We start from the raw sequence: 18762 nt of genomic DNA, 5'->3' as shown, positions 1-18762 counted from the left end.
TTTTAAGCTTCTAATTGCTGATTAATCTTCTGTTATTTTTCATTTAAAATCTTCAGTTGCAATTTACAGAATTGTCATAAGTTCATCTGGTCTTTCACAGTTCACAAATTCTATTGAAAGAGAGTTATTAATAGTTCAGTAAAGTATGCAGCATTGAAATAAAGCACATAAAATGTGCCTCAAGGATTCCATGTAGCCTTTTAAATATCTATACTGGCAGCTTTTTGTTTTTCCGTATGTATATTACCCAAAAGTTCAGCTTTGCAATGCTTTTATTGCAGTTGCTTTCTTCCCTCCCCCCCCAAAGCTCTACTTTTTGCTTCACAGGCAAGGAACAGTGTGCCTCATGCCTCATTGCATGCTGTAAGGTAATATTTACAAAATAATGGCTAAATACACATACTGACCATGTGGTAGAAAGGGCATTGTGACACAGGATTTGTGGGGTTTTTAATAGAATGTTTAACATAAATGCTATTTAATTTTACTGATACGGGCAGATAAAGGTTATCTGGACAATATCACTAATTCTACTGTAAATTGTACTAGTTTAGAGGCTAGGCTGAAGAAACTTGAATGCTGTCAAGTCAGAGTAACAGTACGCTCTAGGTGAAGATGAATGAGGAAACATCTTCTGCAGTAATATTGAAATGATGTAGAATGGGTTAGGCAGTTAGTATGTATCCTCTGCGGCTACCTTTTGTTTTAATTCAAATGGTGTAGTTACACTTAAGATTGACCACTTTGTGCTTATAAGCTGATCTTGATAGGTATTATAAAGTAAAATCTTTTTTTAAAGGGGGCTTAGGCAACACTGGAAGGATAAAATGCTATTTTTCAAGTAAACAAGGTAATAAAATCCATTTATGACTATGTATTATGAGAATTAAGAGTGTTTACGTGACTTGACACAATCTCACTTGTGTTTTAACTTTGTGTTCTGCTCTAGTAAAATCAAATACTTGTTCAGTAGGTTGTTGCAATAAAATTTACAGTTACGTGTTAGAGAATTGCTCAACCTCTTCCAATTAATTTTTTTTAGATGCACATCTGTAATAGTATAAGGAATTTGAAATGTATGTTTTGAAAACTAAAGCTTCTTCAGGAGTACCTCCTCACATGGATCATTTCCCTTTATTCCTAGACTGTTTTTTGAAGTTTTAGGACTTGTCAAAGAACATAGCAGACTCCACTATTACAGTGTGTGTTTGAAGTAGGCTGTAGCAAGAGGTGAGTGAGTATATGGAATTACTACATATTTTCTGGGCAAAAGTGTAAGGTAGGTTTGGATCAGATAGCTATTGTCTCAAGTACACTGCAAAAATTAAGACCTGAATTCCTTTCTTGAACCAGCTAGCTCATTGTCTGGTGAAAGCCATTCATGGAAACTGTCTACTAAGCAGTGTGTAGGTAACCATGACTTAGCATCCATAAAATCAATTGTGTTGAATTGCCAAATAATGCTATATGTATACTCATCTTGGAGAAAAAGGCTGTTTGAACACTTGAACCACCACAACTTACCTGTGAGTGCCTGAGTATATTCTGAGTTTGGGTTCCATTAATCTTTCTTTTTAAACTGTTTTATTGTTATCTGCAAGTAATTGCTGGGTGAGAAGGAATGTAAAGGAACATCTACCTCTTACAAGTTGCTATGGGCCTCAGTTCATGATGTCAAGAAAATAATTTTGACTGCAAACAACGTAATAGATCTAGGCTAGAGATGAATCTCCAGGTACTTAACTGTTTTACAGTTTGCATTGGTTCAAAGTAACAGGTTGTAATAATAATACTAGTTTTGAGACCTTAAATAGCTTAATTTGGAAGCTTGCTGTGAGGAAAACTTCAAAGATGCACATAGCATGGGAATTCACTAGCAGGCTTGGCATTCTTACAAGATGTATTTTCAGGTGTGTTAAGAGCTACTTTTTTAACAACACAGATAGGAATTTCAGACAATGAACACTTAGTCATGAAAAATGCATTCATTGTGTTACAACCAGGCCTTTATAGCCTAATTTACTTGGATGCTGGGGAAGCGGGAAGGTGCCATAGATTTTTTCCCACTGATAATAAGCTTTTAACTGAAATATCAACAGTAACCACCACTGTGAAAAGAAAAGCAATGTTCTCAATGTTTTATTGTAATAAACATTTGAAATGCAAAAGAATTTCACTTAAACTTCCCTCATTTCTCCTAATTATTTGGTCATCATTCTGTCCGTGGGCTGGCTTGTGTTTGGGCAGAAGACAGATGTGTGCCCTGTGACTGTATTTCCAGGTTCTAGCTACTCAATCTAGCTACTCAAAGGAGGCTGACTTGGATGCACGTGTACTATATGGTCTGTGTCACAGAACACCAGTGCAAGTAAGGAAAACTCATACTTAAGCCTTATTGTACCTTAATTCTGGAAGTTTTAAAGGCACTTATACCTTCACCTCAAGTCAAACCTTTCTGCACTTAGTTTCGTTTGCTGTAGGGTTGGGGATGTCAAACCAATACTGCAGAAGTGGATCAGTAGTGGGATCAGTAGTGATACGCTGCATGTTCTTATCACTTGTTGATGCTAGACTACGTGAAGACATGCAGTCTATGGTAAAGCTTGACCTTTCTTCCTTGGCAGTATTCCAGAATCCAGCTGGAACTGAGGTTTAAGCTCACAGTTGTGCGGTGATGACACAGGTCATGACACACAAAGCTGTACTCAAGCATAGCTTGACTCAACTGGCATGGAGGACGTACCTTAAGCAATTGCTTACAGCCATTTTGGACGGAACTGGGAAAAGATGCAGAGCTCCATTTAAATGATGATAAACAAAACTAAAGCAACTTTGCCGAATATATGGTTTGTCTAAGTAATTGGTAGATTCCCACTTAGCTCTTTGATCCAGAATCGGAGGTAGACCTTTATAATCTGTGCTTTACCATGATCTTACAAATAGCTGCTAAAGGTACTGGCAAAGCATGTGTCACATTCCCTTTCTCTTTTTTCCAATTAGGAAAATACCAATGTACTTTTCCTCTGAAAACTTCTCATGTGAGAAGTTCTGATGTCCTCCTCTTGCTCGGCTCAGGCTCAGGATGATTTCAGTTGTAGGGGTGGATCATGTATTGATTCTGTGTAGACTAAAGATTACTAAAAAAAAAAAAAAAGCCCTGTGTGTGTGCAAAGGGTTTTATATTTGCATTGTGTAGCTTTGGTTAGCTTTCAGACTATGAAGCAGTGGTGTAAAAATAGCAAGTGAAGGAGCTTGATACTTAACTCGCCGGCGATGACACTTTTACAGCCTGGCTTGCTGTGTAGAGCTCATGTGACTTAGTAAGATAAAAGCTTGAACTTTGTCACGGTAAAGTTCCACCCGTGGTGAAGTTCCACCCAGTCGAGCTTCAACTCTAGTACAGTTGGAAATCTGTGTTGTATTCTGAGAGGCCTTCTGAGTAACAGGTCTTCAGGAGCTGTGGTGAAGCTTATTTTCAGTTACCTACAGAGGCTTGATAAACTTTTTTTTCCCCTTATGGAAAAAATACAGCTAAGTATTCTTTTACATCCTGCTTGCCAGAGCAAAATAGCTGTATTTTAGCTTAGAAATTACAGCCTGACATGTTTTAAGTGACAGTGCATTACTGTGTAACAAAACATAAGGCACAGGTTACTTCACACACTTTACACTTTTCTCAGAGGAACTTGCAGACAGTGTTTTGATGATTTCTTAAACCCTGAAATGTTCACTTTAATCTTATTCCATCTCATTTAAATCATTACAAGATTATGGAATGTATCTTACCTAATTACTGGAGTCAAAATTGGATCCAAGGTTTTAATTCAAAGGATCCAAGGTTTCAATTCAAATACTGTAAAACTATAATGGAACCTCTCAGATGTCAACATCTTAAATTTCAAACAGATTTTTCCCATGCTGGGAATTCTTTTGATTTTTAGTGCAATAAACCTTGACAGTAACAATCTCATTGTTAGACAATTCTGAGTCAACAGTATTGACACAGGTGGATATGCTCTTCTACAAACAAATGGCTGGGGAAGATTTGTTCCTTTTCTGTTTCCTGCACTTAAGTCTCAGGAATCTATTTGACCTCGTGCATGTATATTGTGAGAGTCACTGAGGAATAAGAGTGATGGAAGGCAGTGTTTACAGGCCAAGTTGCAATGCCACCAAATAGCATGGAAATGTAATGTGCCTTAAGGCATTTCCCTGGCTCTGTGCTAGGGGTGGGAGCTGTGCACGTTCTCAGCTTGATGTTGATGTCTATCTGTGTCTCAGCTCCAGGTTCTCATAGAGTAGTGGCTGTCAGGAATGGCCATTGAAAATGTGTTAATGAGAGTAACTGGGTTCTTGTGGAAGCTGACAGAACCTTGTATTTGTTTGGACTGTACTGTTGTGCAAGACTGTGTGAGGGTGTCTAGAGGGAAAAACACCAGAAGACCTGAACACAAATGCTAGTCTCTCACTTCCCCTCAGCTTGTCTTATTCAGTTCACAGCAGTTACTTCATCCTCCTACATCATATCCAGCCTTGGTTCCTCAGTAAAGTAAAAACTCAAACATTTTGTTTCTTCACCTTAACACTGCCTTTACATAATAGATCAAAGAAAATGAAGCACAGTAGCTGGCTGTTTGATCAAACATCTTTTGACTGCTGTAGTGGATGTCTGCCCAAATGCAGCATGACTAACCCTCTGTCTGGGCAGAGGTCTGTATGACCTGTTCCCTTGTCTCTGCTGAAGTAGCAGGTGCTAGACTCCAGCAAGTGAGCTGGCCAAACCAGTGCTGCTCTAAATTGCACAATTGTTGCTCTGCCTAAAGGTGTAACCTTTAACAGAAGTCTAACATATTTTGCCTTACTTGCATTTTTCTTGTGATCTTTGTTAAACACAGTTAAATAAGGTGGTAAATCTGGTGTTCCTATTTATGTAGCCTGAGATGAAGGAAAAATCAAAATTGGCACATATTAAACTTAAACCACATAGGCACGTAGCTCTACCTAATCATAGCTCTCACACTGTACACAGGTTTTGTCAATGTTCCAAACTTTGTGGAGGGAAGTTGGAAAAGAGAATGAAGAAATGTATAGCCATTTTTCCCTGCTTTACTTATTGCATATTATTGTGTGGTCAAAGGTGCTTTTGACACAGTGTTTTTTTCTTAAATGCTTCTTTCTTTCTTGAGGTCTAAAATAAATTGTAAGCTATTTTTAGTGGTTATACATCTGACTGGTGTATATGTTCAAGTTTATAAAGAATGCAGGATGAAAGTACCATCACACAAGTGTTGAAACTTCCTTAACTTTGACTAAGATCTGTCAGTATTTTAATAGATGCAGCTTTTTGCTCTCAGGTTCAGGCTTACTATTTACTATTCAGTGTTACAACACAAGACACTGAATTTACTTATTTCACTAATTTCTAGCTATTGATCTGAGGTGCTATATATAAAGTGAAGTTTGCCACTAACACTGGCATTTCTTAAAACATACAATTTTTCAGAGAAAACTTATAGAAAAAAATACTCCACTTTAAATTCAAATTTTTCAATATCATTTCCAGTGGGAAGTCTGTCCTGGACTTCCTATTTCAAGATATGACTGCTGGAAAATAATAAAACTTGAATTTCAAAGTAGCTGGAATAAAGGCTATATTCTAGAATGTCCATTGACTATATTGTATTTCCATTGCTCTTCAGACATTTAGAGGAGATAGTCTAGTGGTGGTGCTGATTTCACTTTCATTCTGTTTTTTCATGTACCATAACTTCTTTTACTTGTCATCTTTATGCTTTTCTGTTGGGTTGCATAACTGTAATTTGTACATTTCATTTTTCTTCTTTGGCCCTCACAGTGATTATCTTGTGTAAAATCTCACCAAGCTATTAAATATTTTGCTGAGGTAATACAGACAGCCTTTCATCCAAACCTATGTTATATGCTATTTAAAAGTACCGATAAGATTGATAAAAGATAGCTGCAGAAAAGTTTGGCAGCTCCTCGTGTTTGCTCTGGCATTGATCCATACTGCTTAGGCTCTATTCCACGCTTATCTACAACCCTCCATACCAGTCTTGCTCAGCCTTGCATACTGTTCTGTGCAAATGGTCTTCACCTAATGGAAGCACTTGCAGCTCATTTTCCTTATTGTAACTTTACTGGGGTGCTGACTGTTAATTGCACTAGAACCAAGCACTATTGCAGGGGACAAAACCAAATGCCATTCTACAAAATCAGACGTTCTTATCTACCTAAAGAAGATATTTTAAAAGATTACTTCAAGTAATTTTAAAAGGCTATTCGAAACAATGGTGGTGACTTACAGAGGACTACTAACTGTATCTTAAGGTGTGTTTCTATGAATAATGGTCTGTGAATGATAGAAAAGTGGTGGCATTCTGAGTCCTGTTTCACTCTTTTTTTTCCCTCCCAGTTTTCAGAAATCACTTTTACTCCCATGGCTCTGGAATTGCACTTTGTGCCGTTAACCTCTAAACATGATTGCACACTTTCCAGAACAGAAAATAGTTTAATTAATAACAAATCTCTTAGGTTCTGGCTGACTGTACTGGGTTGAAGGTTTTCAAGTAAAAGTCAGTGCTGAATATTGCTTAGCCTGAAGTATATAATTCAGGCAATCATTATACAAACAGTACAAAGTCCATTCATTATCTAATCAGAGGCCTTCTTGTATCTTCCTTTTTATCAGGTGAGATTTTCCTTTATTAACCTCTTAAATTACATTGTTGTGAGCAAGTGGCTTTAATGGCCAATATTCAAATGAATATTTCATTCACAAGGTCCCTCTTCCAAAAGTTAGCCTTATATTTCAGTGTCTGAGGATGTACTTGCAATGGACATGCTCTCTTACTGACTCCTGAGAAGAGACTGGCTCCTCTTAAGAGTGGACTCAAAGTACCTAGATTAGTCTCTTTTTCTGTCTTCACCTTCTGACTGGTAGAGCCACAATCCACATCTGCTCAGGCAATAAAGTTCACTATTGCACTCTCAAAGCTGCCTTACGCTTGATGTTGACCTGCAAGTCCGTTGCTCACTTAAAACCTCGAGTTTGGATCCTGCCCTCTTGCACTCTATATGTCCAGTGCTTGAGACCAAACAGCTGCCTCAACCTTGCCTGAATCCAATTTAAAAAGTAGCTAGGCTGTATTCTGGCACAAGAGCTCTGCCTCATGACTGCTATTCCTGCAAACCAAACTTGCATAAACAACTCTGTAACTTTGCACTTTTACCTGTTTTCTTCAAGATTAAGTACCAACAGTGGAAGACTTTTCACATAGCTGTCTAGGTGATTAAAGGATAAACAGCAATGTGCAGCCTACTGCTAGTCATAAGATTTTTGAACCTATGAAATGCAAAGACTTGTCTTAGCCTTAGTTATCATTTTTCCTCATTGATGTTACAGCTATAGAGAAGGTGAGATACAAGTCATCGTGGACTTGAACCTGGTTGTGACAGGCATTACAGGGCATTTTTACATGCTGGTACAGCTATTATGTAAGCACTGGTTGCATACAAGTTGTCTTTACAAAGCTGGTGTGGAGAGTACCCTCTTGTGCTACGGGTGAAAAGTGCAACTGCTGGAAAAAAAAATCCATCCAGTGCTTCTGCAATTTACAGTTGTTCAGAAGAGGTTTGGATTAAAAGCAAAACAAACTAAGTAATTTGTGAAGCTTTATTTATAAGAAAAAAAACTGTTCTGAGAATGACATATGAAAAAGTTTTCCTAATGGTAAAATTTAACAAGAATTACTTTAATTTATTTTCATTTATTATATTTTATTCATAGCACATAACGGTCTTTCAAGCTGAAGGAGGAAATAATTCCAAGCTAAATAGTAGGGGAACGTGTGAAAAATTTACGAGTGTTCAAGATACTGGAGTTTTTGTTGAGATCAAAGTTTTGCCTAGCACATGGCTGTTTTAGCTCAATTCTGGCCTCTGCTGGAATATCCTGGTATTGCAAATAGGCTATTTTTTTAATACCTAGTAGAAACTTGAAAAGAGGAATTGCACATTTATGAGCAAGTGGTCCTACTGGAATACAAGAATAAACTGAAAATAAAATGGATTTATGCATCATTTTAATTTAAGGAATGTTCAATGTGATGCAAAACAACTCAGAATATGGTTGTAGTGCCCAGTTTCAGTTTTACAGAGTCACAGATTGGTTTTATGTAAAGAGTTCTTCATTTCTGATGTCATGATGGCTGTTGCACTGTGCCTTGCTCATGCATGTAACCCAGGAGCTGCACTTTGTGCTGTAGAATGTAATAGAGGTAAACACTTGGTGACTTTTTTTTTTTTTTAAGGTGTATAGATGGAAATAGCTTCTTCATAGATCTGGAAATGCCTTGAGTGGCCTGGAGACCTCCAAAGGAATCTGTAGATGCTGCATGTTTGAAGACAAGACGTGGATGCTCTTCTGTACTACTAAGACTTGCTGCTCTTGTTTTGTGTTCCTGCCTTCCCATGGATGAGAGAGAATAATTGGCTGGGCTTCAGGACCCTGTATGAAAGACATCTTAAGAAAGCCCACTGGGGTGAAGAGCATGGAAGCTATGATTACTAGTGCCATTTCAAAAGCAGACGTGGGTTATCTGTACAGAGAGGGTAATGGGGAGGGATGAATGAATTTAGTCCTGGAGACATATGTCAGCAATATGAAGCTCAGTGGGAGAGCACTGCTGAGAAAAAACATAGGCAGATCTTCATTTTCTCCTTCTCCTTGCCATGCAAATATTTGTGCAAATGTCAACTTGTCTTGCTTCAAAGATGCAAAGAAAGTCAAGGCTCGAAACTACTTTTGGTCTGATAATCTGGTTAGCTGGACCAGCATGAAGCTCATCACACTTCTCTCTTATTGGATCTACTGTATAGCTTGGAGGGTTTGGGATGTGAGAACAACCGAGTGTGTGTCTGGAGCTGATAAATTCCTGTCTGTTCCCCTACTAATTTGTATTACCATTTCAGATAAAAATTCTTCTAATATTTGCCTGGCGACAGCACCTGTATGCAAGCTCTTTGGTATAAATAGCGCTGAAAAGGTCACCTAAGGGTGAAGGAAAATTCTCCCTTACAGGATTTTCACTGGATAAACAACCTACTTTGTTCTGAGACTTTTTCTTTTAGTGATTTTAATGTTTTCTTTAAATAAGAAGAATGTAGTATTTGGCAAATTGTCAGTGTGAGAATGTCACTCCAAGTTCGATATTCAGTCCAAATTAAATATTGGTTAAAAAAAAAAAAGGACTTTTCCCAGTTTTGTATTCTGGGAAGTGACAACACATATGCAGAATACTGTAATTAGGTTATATGCCTGCTTACTAAAAATAGAACAAAAGAAAGAAAGGGAATAATATAGTAGTTAAATTTTTACTTTGTATTTAATGAGAACTTGTGTAGAGTGGAAAATGTATTAAGAAATGTTCTATAAAATCCTTTCTAATTCTTCTGTAGCTCATTTTGGAGAGGATTTCACTGGAACTTGTGATGCAATTAGCGCATGCGCACGTTTTGCACCTTGTGCCTCCAGGAGAAAGGTTAAACCTTTCAAAGAACATTGTTCAAGATCAGGCTGCTCAAACTTGCTGTATGCTGAGCTTATAGAGTGAATCTTCAAAGACATTACTGCATGGAGCAGTAGTATAATTCTTTTTCGAGCTTGAAGCAGTAATATGCAATGCATGTATTTCCATTTGTGACAGAAAGTTGCTGAGTAAGAACCAGGTCTCTATTTGTTAAGACTTGGCAGGATTTTACAGAACAGGCTCTGAGAGCTGAGGTTCTTCCAATTAGTGCTGGTCGGTGCTGCAGTTCATAACAAAGTCCTTGGCCTCCATATTTCCACTGTGTTAGAGGCAAGTAGTGATGGGGATCATCATGCCTGAATGATAGAATTGCACTCTTATTTATGTGTTGTCTAGAGGCATAATCAGCTTGAAATCCTTGCTTCAGTTAGTAAAATGTTTATCATTTATTGCTGAAATAGGCTAAGGCATTTTTCTGGCATGTGGAAGGGCTGACATATGGGTTCAATTTTTGCTTCAACCTGGCAAAATGCAGGTTGAACACAGATGTCACTAAGAGTGGTATTCTGGGGGCAGGATTTTTCTTGAAAAGCTGTGATTCAGCTTAGATGGTGCTTTGCAAGAGAGAATTCCAAATGGCAAAGACACTGTGCTGCAAAATTACATGCTTCTGAAGACACCATAAGCCTGTGCAGTACTTGTGCCTCCCTTACAGATCTGTGCTTTTTGACAGCTTAGGATAGTACTAGGTGGGAATCACGATGTAAAAGTTGGTGTATTTTTTTTGGCTCAGAGCCTTAATAATGATCATAGAATCATTAAGGTTGGAAAAGACCTCCAAGATCATCTGGTCCAACCATCACCCTACTACCAATGTCACCCACTAAACCATGTCCCTAAGCACCAGGTCCAACTATTCCTTGAACACTCCCAGGGATCGTGACTCCACGACTTCCTTGGGAAACCTGTTCCAATGCCTGACTACTCTTTCTGAGAAGAAATGTCTCCTAATTTCCAACTTGAACCTCCACTGGAGCAACTTGAGGCCATTCCCTCTAGTCCTATCACGAGTTATCTGCGAGAAGAGGCTGATGCCCTGCTCCCCACAACTTCCTTTCAGGTAGCTGTAGAGAGAAACAACGTCTCCCTTAAGCCTCCTCTTCTCCAGACTAAACAACCCCAGTTCCCTCAGCCACTCCTCACAGGACTTGTGTTCCAGGCCCTTCAGCAGCTTGGTAGTCCTTCTCTGGGCATGCTCCATGGCCTTGATGTCCTTCTTTTACTGAGGGTCCCAAAACTGAGGTCCCTCTGCAGGGCCCTTCTGCTGTCTGGCAGATCGACGCTTCCCGCCAACTTGGTATTGTCTGCAAACTTACTGAGGGTGCACTCAATTCCCTCATCCAAATCATCAATAAAGATATTAAAGAAGATGGGCCCCAACACTGACCCTAGGGAACATCACCGGTGATGGGTCACCAGCTGGATTTCACTCCCTTCGCCACCACTCTCTGGGCCTGGCCCTCCAGCCAATTTTTAACTCAGCAAAGAGTGTGACTGTCCAAGCCGTGGGCTGCTAGCTTCTCCAGGAGAATACTATAGGAGACCGTGTCAAAGGCCCTGCTGAAGTCTAGGTAGGCTACATCAACAGCCTTTGCTTTCTGAATAAAATAGGTTTTGAAATCTGTTTTGAGATTTAAAAAATTGACACTTGAATTGGCACTTTAACATCAATAGCTGAACAGTTTCTACTCTTAAAGACATTAAAGATCTTTATTGTGTCATGCATAGATGCTTCAGTGGCACAAGAAGGCAGCATATGAGAAATAAAGCTGTATCTTTTTTACCCGACTTTGGTCTTAGAAATAAATGCCTTATCTGTTTCAGGAGGATTGTATTAAGTTGCTTTGGTGTTTGGTTATACACTGCATTCATGAGCGTCGGGGAACAGCTGAACAACTTTTGTTCCTGGCTGAAAATACACAGAAAATACAATACACTTGGTTGGAATAAATTATGTCAACACCATCAGTCACAACACTGACAATTTGCAGTAGTCTTTTTAAGACTTTCAGACTTTTTAACACATTCTTTCTGAACCATGCTTAAACAGGCCTCAGGGAGTGGCCTCTTTTTTTTTTTTTTTTCCTTTTACAAAATAAATAAATAATAAAAAAGAGTTCTAGGCTGTGTGCTCAGCCTTATGGCTAACAGTATCTGAAATAGCCTTCTGCGGTGTTGGCCATGTCTGTGTGGTGGCTGAGGGCAAGCAGGAGGGAAGCTCTGCGGCCATCTTTCCCTCATGGCCAGGGGAAAGCATTCTGGGCTGCACCGCCCAGATTGGGCACTTGGGGAAGAGATTGAGATGAGGGCTTAAATTTTGTGAAAACTGTTCTGATTAGTGTTATCATGTCCTCAGTACTTTCATTCTTACTGTGAAAGAAGAGTCAGTCATAATAAGTTTTTGAACAGTGTTGTAGCATGAGGGCCCTGAGGGTACTCCAGGCTGACTGACCCTGCCCCGCCTCTCTTCACACTGGCAGTGTCCGGGGCCCCAGTGATGACCCAGTCTTGGCTGTCCCTGTCCCCATCGCACTGCCCGGATAGCGCTGCCTAGCCATTTGGGGCTGTGTCTGACCCCGGACTGGCCCCAGGGAGATGCCTGGTGCCCAGGGCTGGGGCTGCCCGGGCCCAGACAAGTGGGAGAGGTGGGACAGGCCTAGGCTGCAGGCCCTGCTGCCATGTGGAGCCGCTGGAGCCCTCAGCCCTGAGCCTTGCTGTGTCCTGGCTTAAAGGTTGACTTTGGTTCCCTCTGGCATCCTTCTTGTAGGCTTATAGTACTGTTAACCCGGAGGTGTGTGTTAGCCTCCAGCATATGGTGTGAAGAGGCTGTTTTGTGCATATGCTTTAGAGCCTGCATGGGTCGTGAATGGCATCATCCGTGAGTGTGGCTTTTCTCTTTAAATCAAGCAGTTACTTGAAACACAAACGCACCAAAAGAAGGGCTGTAGAAGTGTTTCTGTTATTGGCTCATAAATACTTGTTTATAAACATCCAAAGGTGTTCTGTGTATCCCTGATATGAGTTAGGGAAACACGAATGGAAGAAAGCCATGGGTCTTGCATATTAAATATTTCATTCACATTGTTAACAAATTGCAGTTGGCAGAAAGCCATACAAATCCAGAAGTAGATATTTTACAGTCGTTCACATTTTAAGAACACATTTTCAGTAAATCTGCATAACTGTGTTGGGGCCTTGTGGTTTGCTGATGTCCCTTTTGATGTGGCACAGGTGTGGTAAAAGTGAGGGCCACCTGGCTGGTTTTTGTCAGTGATGGTGGCAGAACATCACAGAACTAGGAAACAGAAGGTAATTCCTGCTGGTTTTCAAAAATCTGCATATTTGACTTTTATTAGCAGCCTAAACTGAGTATTTGTTCTCTAACAATGGTGTAATTTAGGCAGTAAAATATATTTAAAAGTGTGCATCTCCCGGTTCTGCCTTGTCATAGACTGAGAAATATTTCTATGTGGGGTTTTGTGCCTTTGTTTTCTTTGTGACTGATGACTTTTCTTTCAGCAAAGTCAATCTCCCATATTACGAAATAGGAAGCTGCAATAAACTTGGAGCATTTTTCACAGTATGCCCTTGAAACCATGTTTGTATTCCTATGGGGGTTATTTCCCAACATGAATGTCTGTTGCTGTTACAGAGATAAAAATAAACAAATGGCTGGAAAACTGAAGAGGAGTCTTTTCAAACAGATAACTTCTGAAAGAAACTTCAGTGATAGCCATCTCTAATCTGAATTTTGCAGCCTTTGATGGGTAGAGATGTAGCCGGGACACAATCTAGGTTCTAAAGTCAGTAATCACCATCCTCTATCCCAGCTGTTGCCCACTTATCCTGTGTAGTGTGGTACCAACCTAAAATGGGGTTGCAGCAGCAGTACTTAATTTGTTAATTGATTTACAGTTGTTGCTTAAATTCATTATGTGGAAGAAACGATCCCTGTAAAACTACTGAATAGTTGTGATATGTTCAAAAACCGCAATTGAATTCTCATATACCTACCGCCTTCCTTTCTAACCAATTTACTTATTGTAGGGTTGATCTATGGAGCAGCTGAGGGCATGCACCGCACATTAATTTTGTTGGTGTATGTACAACTGTATGTCATGGGATGCTTTGAAGAATTCATCCCATTTCTGTACAGGTGTGGGCAAAAGCTCCATAGAAATCTCTCCACAGATATTCATTTGCATTTCAAAACTAACCTGCTCGTACCCTTTCCAGAACTGCGTCTTCCAAATACAGCAGTGACTTGAATTCACCTTCATGAAGGTTAATAGCAGGAAAATTCAAGCTTCCCTGCGTGAGAGTTTGTAGATAGTGAACTTGTATTATACAGAAGTGAATATTTGCCTTCAGCATTCTTTATTATAAAAATCATATTTGTTCTGCTGAATAGCAGAACCGATACTGTGATCAATTGCAACTCACCAATATAGAACAACGATAAATAACTGCAGTGAACTCTTTTTAGATTAAAAAGAAATACACCAAGTATACATTGATTATATATCTTTGCACAGATGGAGTTAGTAGCTAAAGCAGGTAACTGTTTGATAAGTATTTCAGATTTGAGTTGTATTTCTTTGTTAACTAGGTTGACTGGGCATATTAAATCCAGGCATATAGAGGGGATTGAATTGTTCATTTTGGACAACATATTGTCTTCTAGCATATCTGAGAAATGCAGTGGTTCAGAGTGGAATGGATTAGAAGAGTATTTTTATCAAATGAAAGAGAAACTTTTTTATATTCTTCAGAAATGTAGTAAACTAACTGGGAGATATCCATAAAGAGTCTCCTTTAAATGTCAGCAGAATGGCAAGGAATTTCATACTGGTCAGTGATCATACTGGTTGAGACAGGGAGACAGGCAGGTCACTTGAGCAGCAGTAAAGATATTCCTAAAGGCTTACTAGGAGACAGTGCTTGGCAGAAAGCACGGAGGGGAGGTCGACTCCAAAATCCAAGTGCTCTTTTTGTTGCTGTAGCCTGTCTCTTGAAGCAGACTGCAATGAATTCGTCCAGACAGGCAGAGGGGAGAGAGGGAGAGGACAACTTCTCTCTCAGGTGTCCATTGCAGCTGGACTATTCAGGCTGTGATGTCTTTTGTGCTGAGGTGGAAGCACGGGGCAGTTCATATCTTGTTCTCCTGCCATCCATGGGCATTCTTCCCGAACTTGTATACCAGCCTTCTGTCCACTCGTTCCAAAATGCCCGTTTTATAATAGTATCTGCAGGGGAAAAACAAGCAAACAAAAGCAATGGAGAAAGTAGTAGAACTCAGATTACAGGAGTTCTTTATGTGGGCTTCATGGTCAGAGAACAGCACAGGAGTCAATGTGTTCTTTCCAGTCTTTATTTCTGTTAAATGGCTATTTTGTGACTTTAGAGGGCAATAGCTTTCCCAGGTGCTTTGGATTATACCTTCCACTCTTTGAAAAATAGAAGGAATACAAAGAAGTGTTTTCTTTGGTTGGTTGGCTGTATTTTTACCTAAGATTACCACAGTTCAGAAGAAACTGCTGATGTTACTGGTAGAGCAAGATGGGTCATTTTGTAATGTCATTTTGCAAATGTAATCTAAATTCTCAGCTGAGTTAAAGTGTGATAGCTTCACTGCTATCGACAGAGTTACAACTCTGTACTAGTTTAAATTTAGCCCTGTGATCCTATTTAGAAATAAAGGAAACTGGGTGCTATCTCTGACGTATAGAATAACCAGGAAGAAAGTAACCAACCCCCATCCGCCCAACCTGAGTTTTCAGGATAGTTATGAGAAATGGATGCCGAGGTAGAAGTCAACTGAAGTGAGGGGCCCTTCCACCTGTTAACTCACCGGAGAGCTCGGCTCAATTTTTCATATGTCATTCTATCATTTTTCTTCCTTTGTCCCCACATCTTTGCCAGAGCTTCTGATTTAACAACCCGAAAAATGCCTTGTCCCCTGTCCTCCCATTCCAGAATGCCTCCATTTTCTTCAGGAGAAAGGAGAAGGTCTCTTACAAATTCCCACAAATGAGAACTCTGCAGGTCTGGAACAGGAAGAAGACAGCTATTTAGTAGATTTTTTCTTACTCATGCCAAAGTACTAAGACAGAATTATATTTACAGTACACTCTGTCACCAGGTAGTCAATCTCATTGTCTGGTTGCATTTACCAGAATATAACTTTGGAAATTTTAGTGCATTGCCTCTCTGTCAGTGGATTCACATTACTTGCTCCAGGTAAAAATAAATCAGGGCTTTTCAAATGCCTGTTGTGCTAGAATCTGTCTTCTACTCCAGGAATTTTATTGTCTTGCACAGTTTAAGTTGTCATTCATTGGTTCCGTTCCACTCATCATTGACAGCTTCAACACAGTATTTAACTTGATGCTTTTAAAGCATTTTTCAAGTTCATGTAAAGTGTTTGAAATGAAAGATAGTAAAAAAAATTGGGTTGACTAAAAATGAGATGATAGTATGAGGAGCTGCAGCATTTCCCAGCATTGATGGATTCTTCTCTCTGTTGCTTCAACTCGATTCAGAGGCTTCTTTGGGCATCAGATGTGCCATAAATAGAGGGACTCTACTAAACCAGTAGGCATAGCTGTTATATGTAGCTATTGCCTTAACTTCAGATTGGTTGGGTAGTAGCTAATCAAGGTACCGGGAGTTAAATGAATGCTGAATCCCAACACAGACCCCGAGCATTTAAAAACCATGAGTCTGCCCCCCAAAGTCCTGGGAGCAGTAGAAGAATAATGGAAGTTATAATAATATCTGAGGTCTCTTATTTGGTTTTCTGTGTTTAGAACCTTTAGGTTATTTTCAGTTTACGTTCTCCAGTCATTGTGCAACTGAGATGGCTAGAAATATAAACAGAAAAAGAGATGTGGCTTTAAGAAAAATGCCAAGTACCTCAAGTCTCATGATAAAATCATGAGAGCTGGCAGTACTTGAAAGCCAAACCTCAGTGAAATTCTATTTATTTGTGGTACCATTAAAGTTTCTTTTGATAACCACATGGAGCTGGAGATTTAGAGCAATGTGGCCTGTGCAATCTTAGTTCCTGTTTTGACTTTCTGATATGTACTTACTTGTTCTACCATGACTGTGACATTCCTGGCCGTTGATGCCACCTGCCCTCATGCATGCCTTATCACGCGCTGGGACTGAACTGCAGAATAACGTGAGAAGTGAAGAAGGAACTCCTGAGTCTGGTGGCAACTTGGTCAAAAGGTCACCTATTTAAATGTCATGCAACATTAAGTCAAAGTGGGTATGGGAGCTACTAACTTTAATCTCTTTAATAAAGCTCTAGCACAAAGGTAAATCCAGGTGAATAATTAATGCAACTGGATGGCTTGCAGCACAACAACACACATGAAATTTTTGTCAGAGCTATATTCAGAATGCTTGGATTCTGTAGGCTTATGGAATTGGGTGCCTGGTGTGCACGGATGAAGGCTGCTCCCTGTGATGTGCAGTCTGAAGGTTTCATGGCTTCGTGCCGTGTGATGGTTCTGAGAGGTCAAAACCACTTAGTAGAGGATTATGATATTTGCCAATATACTTGCACAGGTGATCAGCACTTGAATCAACACTTCAGAAGTGTCTGTCTCAACACTGTAGTGATGAGAGAACAACTAGAAGAGGATATTGATTGACCCGAACTGGAAGGATTATCAGAGTCTGCTAAGAACAGTAATATGCAGACTATGGCTGTAAAAGTATCTGTCTGTTGAGTACACATCTAGTGAGAAGGGTGATCAGTGAAACCCTATGAAAGTTCACAAATTTATTTCACTGGATAAATAGTAGTGGGCTAAAAGTACCAAAATAGGGGAACTTTTGTGAAGAAGAAACACAGTTTTATGTTGTTACTATCTTGTTATGTTTCTAAGAGCTGTCTACCTGGAGTCCATTTTGCTGCATGTCCAACAATAATATGCATTGAAAGGTGGAAGCAAACCATCTAAGTACGTGCGAGACTATCTGAAACTGAAAGAGTTACGCTTTTAGCTATGAAGGTTTCATAACTTATTCAGAATCTGCTGGTGACCCAAAAGAGCATCAGCTAGAATTTGTAAGAAGTTTTCCTGGAATGTATTTTTTCTGACTGCTGCTTTTCACTGGAGTCTTTCATGTCAGTGAGCGTGCTCAGTATTCTTTTACTGGCTCAAGGGTTTCGCTGATGGAGCATCCAACGTTGCCTAAATCCTAGTGGGAAACACTAGTAAATCCAGCCAGAAACACTAATTCCCCAGCGCTGACTGGGAATTATTAAAGCAGGTCATGGTCAGAACTGAGTGATTACAAAATATTCTGACTGTGCTTAGAGGTAGTCAGACACCTGATTTTCTTACTAGCATACCTGTTTGCCTTCTCAGCAGATGGACAGCCAGCTTGGCTGTGGTTAGGATCCAGCGGGATCCCTAATTGTGACTGTGTGTTACTGTGCCAACTGTGCCACCTCCCTCAGAAATTCACAGTATTCTCATGCGAATGGAGCCTTGCTTCTGCCCTTCGGGAATCTGTGCATGAAAGAACAGCTTTGCTCTGCTTGGTGCATGGCTTGCAGCCTCAGTGAAATTACAAAGGCTCCTGGGATCCTACTTCCCTTGAAAATACCAGTTCAGAAATGTTGGGATCTGTTACCATTTACTTCTCTGCATGCTGCAGGTGTTTCAGGAAAGGCATTGAGTAGGAATAAATGGCCTGGATTTTCTCAGTTTTATAAATCTCTTGAACTGCTGAATATTGCTAATCTTTGAATACACTGCGTTTCCGGTTGAATGGAGCTTAGTGTGTACAAGCAAGTTTACTTACAGTCCTTGTTGGTTGGCTTTGTTTCTTCTACATCAGTGAAAAAGGATATGCCTGTGAGGGAAAAACATAATCCAGTGCTCAGTTCTTTTCTGCAGAAGATCAATGACTGAACTGAAATTTAAAGTGCTGTTCAATCTCAGCACTGAATACAAAATGTTAATTTTCTTAATGAGCTTTTCTTCCCAGCTCTGTATTCTTTAATTCCTTTAACGACATCCTTATCTCCTGCATTTAATAATCTTCTTCTGCCCAGCCTCAGGCTTGAGCCCCTGAGGGCTCCAAGCTGCGCAAATGCCCCTCAATGATCTGCCAGGGCAGATCTCCTTCC

At 39.8% G+C, this 18762-nt stretch overlaps 1 protein-coding gene across 3 annotated transcripts in view; it reads right to left on the bottom strand.

Moving 5' to 3' along the window:
* Window positions 1-8334: 8334 nt before the first annotated feature.
* Window positions 8335-18762, bottom strand: part of ELF5 (E74 like ETS transcription factor 5) — a 21876-nt gene continuing 11448 nt past the window's right edge. For 2 of the 3 annotated variants that reach the window (XM_083838444.1, XM_083838445.1), the window contains exons 4-7: window positions 18435-18485; window positions 16703-16849; window positions 15460-15655; window positions 8335-14854 (exon numbers count right to left, since the gene is read on the bottom strand). In XM_083838444.1, the coding sequence (XP_083694570.1) occupies window positions 14758-14854; window positions 15460-15655; window positions 16703-16849; window positions 18435-18485 (491 nt within the window). In that variant the 3' untranslated portion in view covers window positions 8335-14757. The remainder of the gene's footprint in view (window positions 14855-15459; window positions 15656-16702; window positions 16850-18434; window positions 18486-18762) is intronic. The other variant, XM_083838446.1, reaches the window with a different exon arrangement.

This window comes from Anser anser, assembly GCF_964211835.1.
Source record: "Anser anser genome assembly, chromosome: 5".
In the NCBI taxonomy this organism is placed as follows: domain Eukaryota; kingdom Metazoa; phylum Chordata; class Aves; order Anseriformes; family Anatidae; genus Anser; species Anser anser.
Note: the sequence above shows the minus strand (reverse complement) of the source record. Positions and strands in the feature narration are given on the sequence as shown.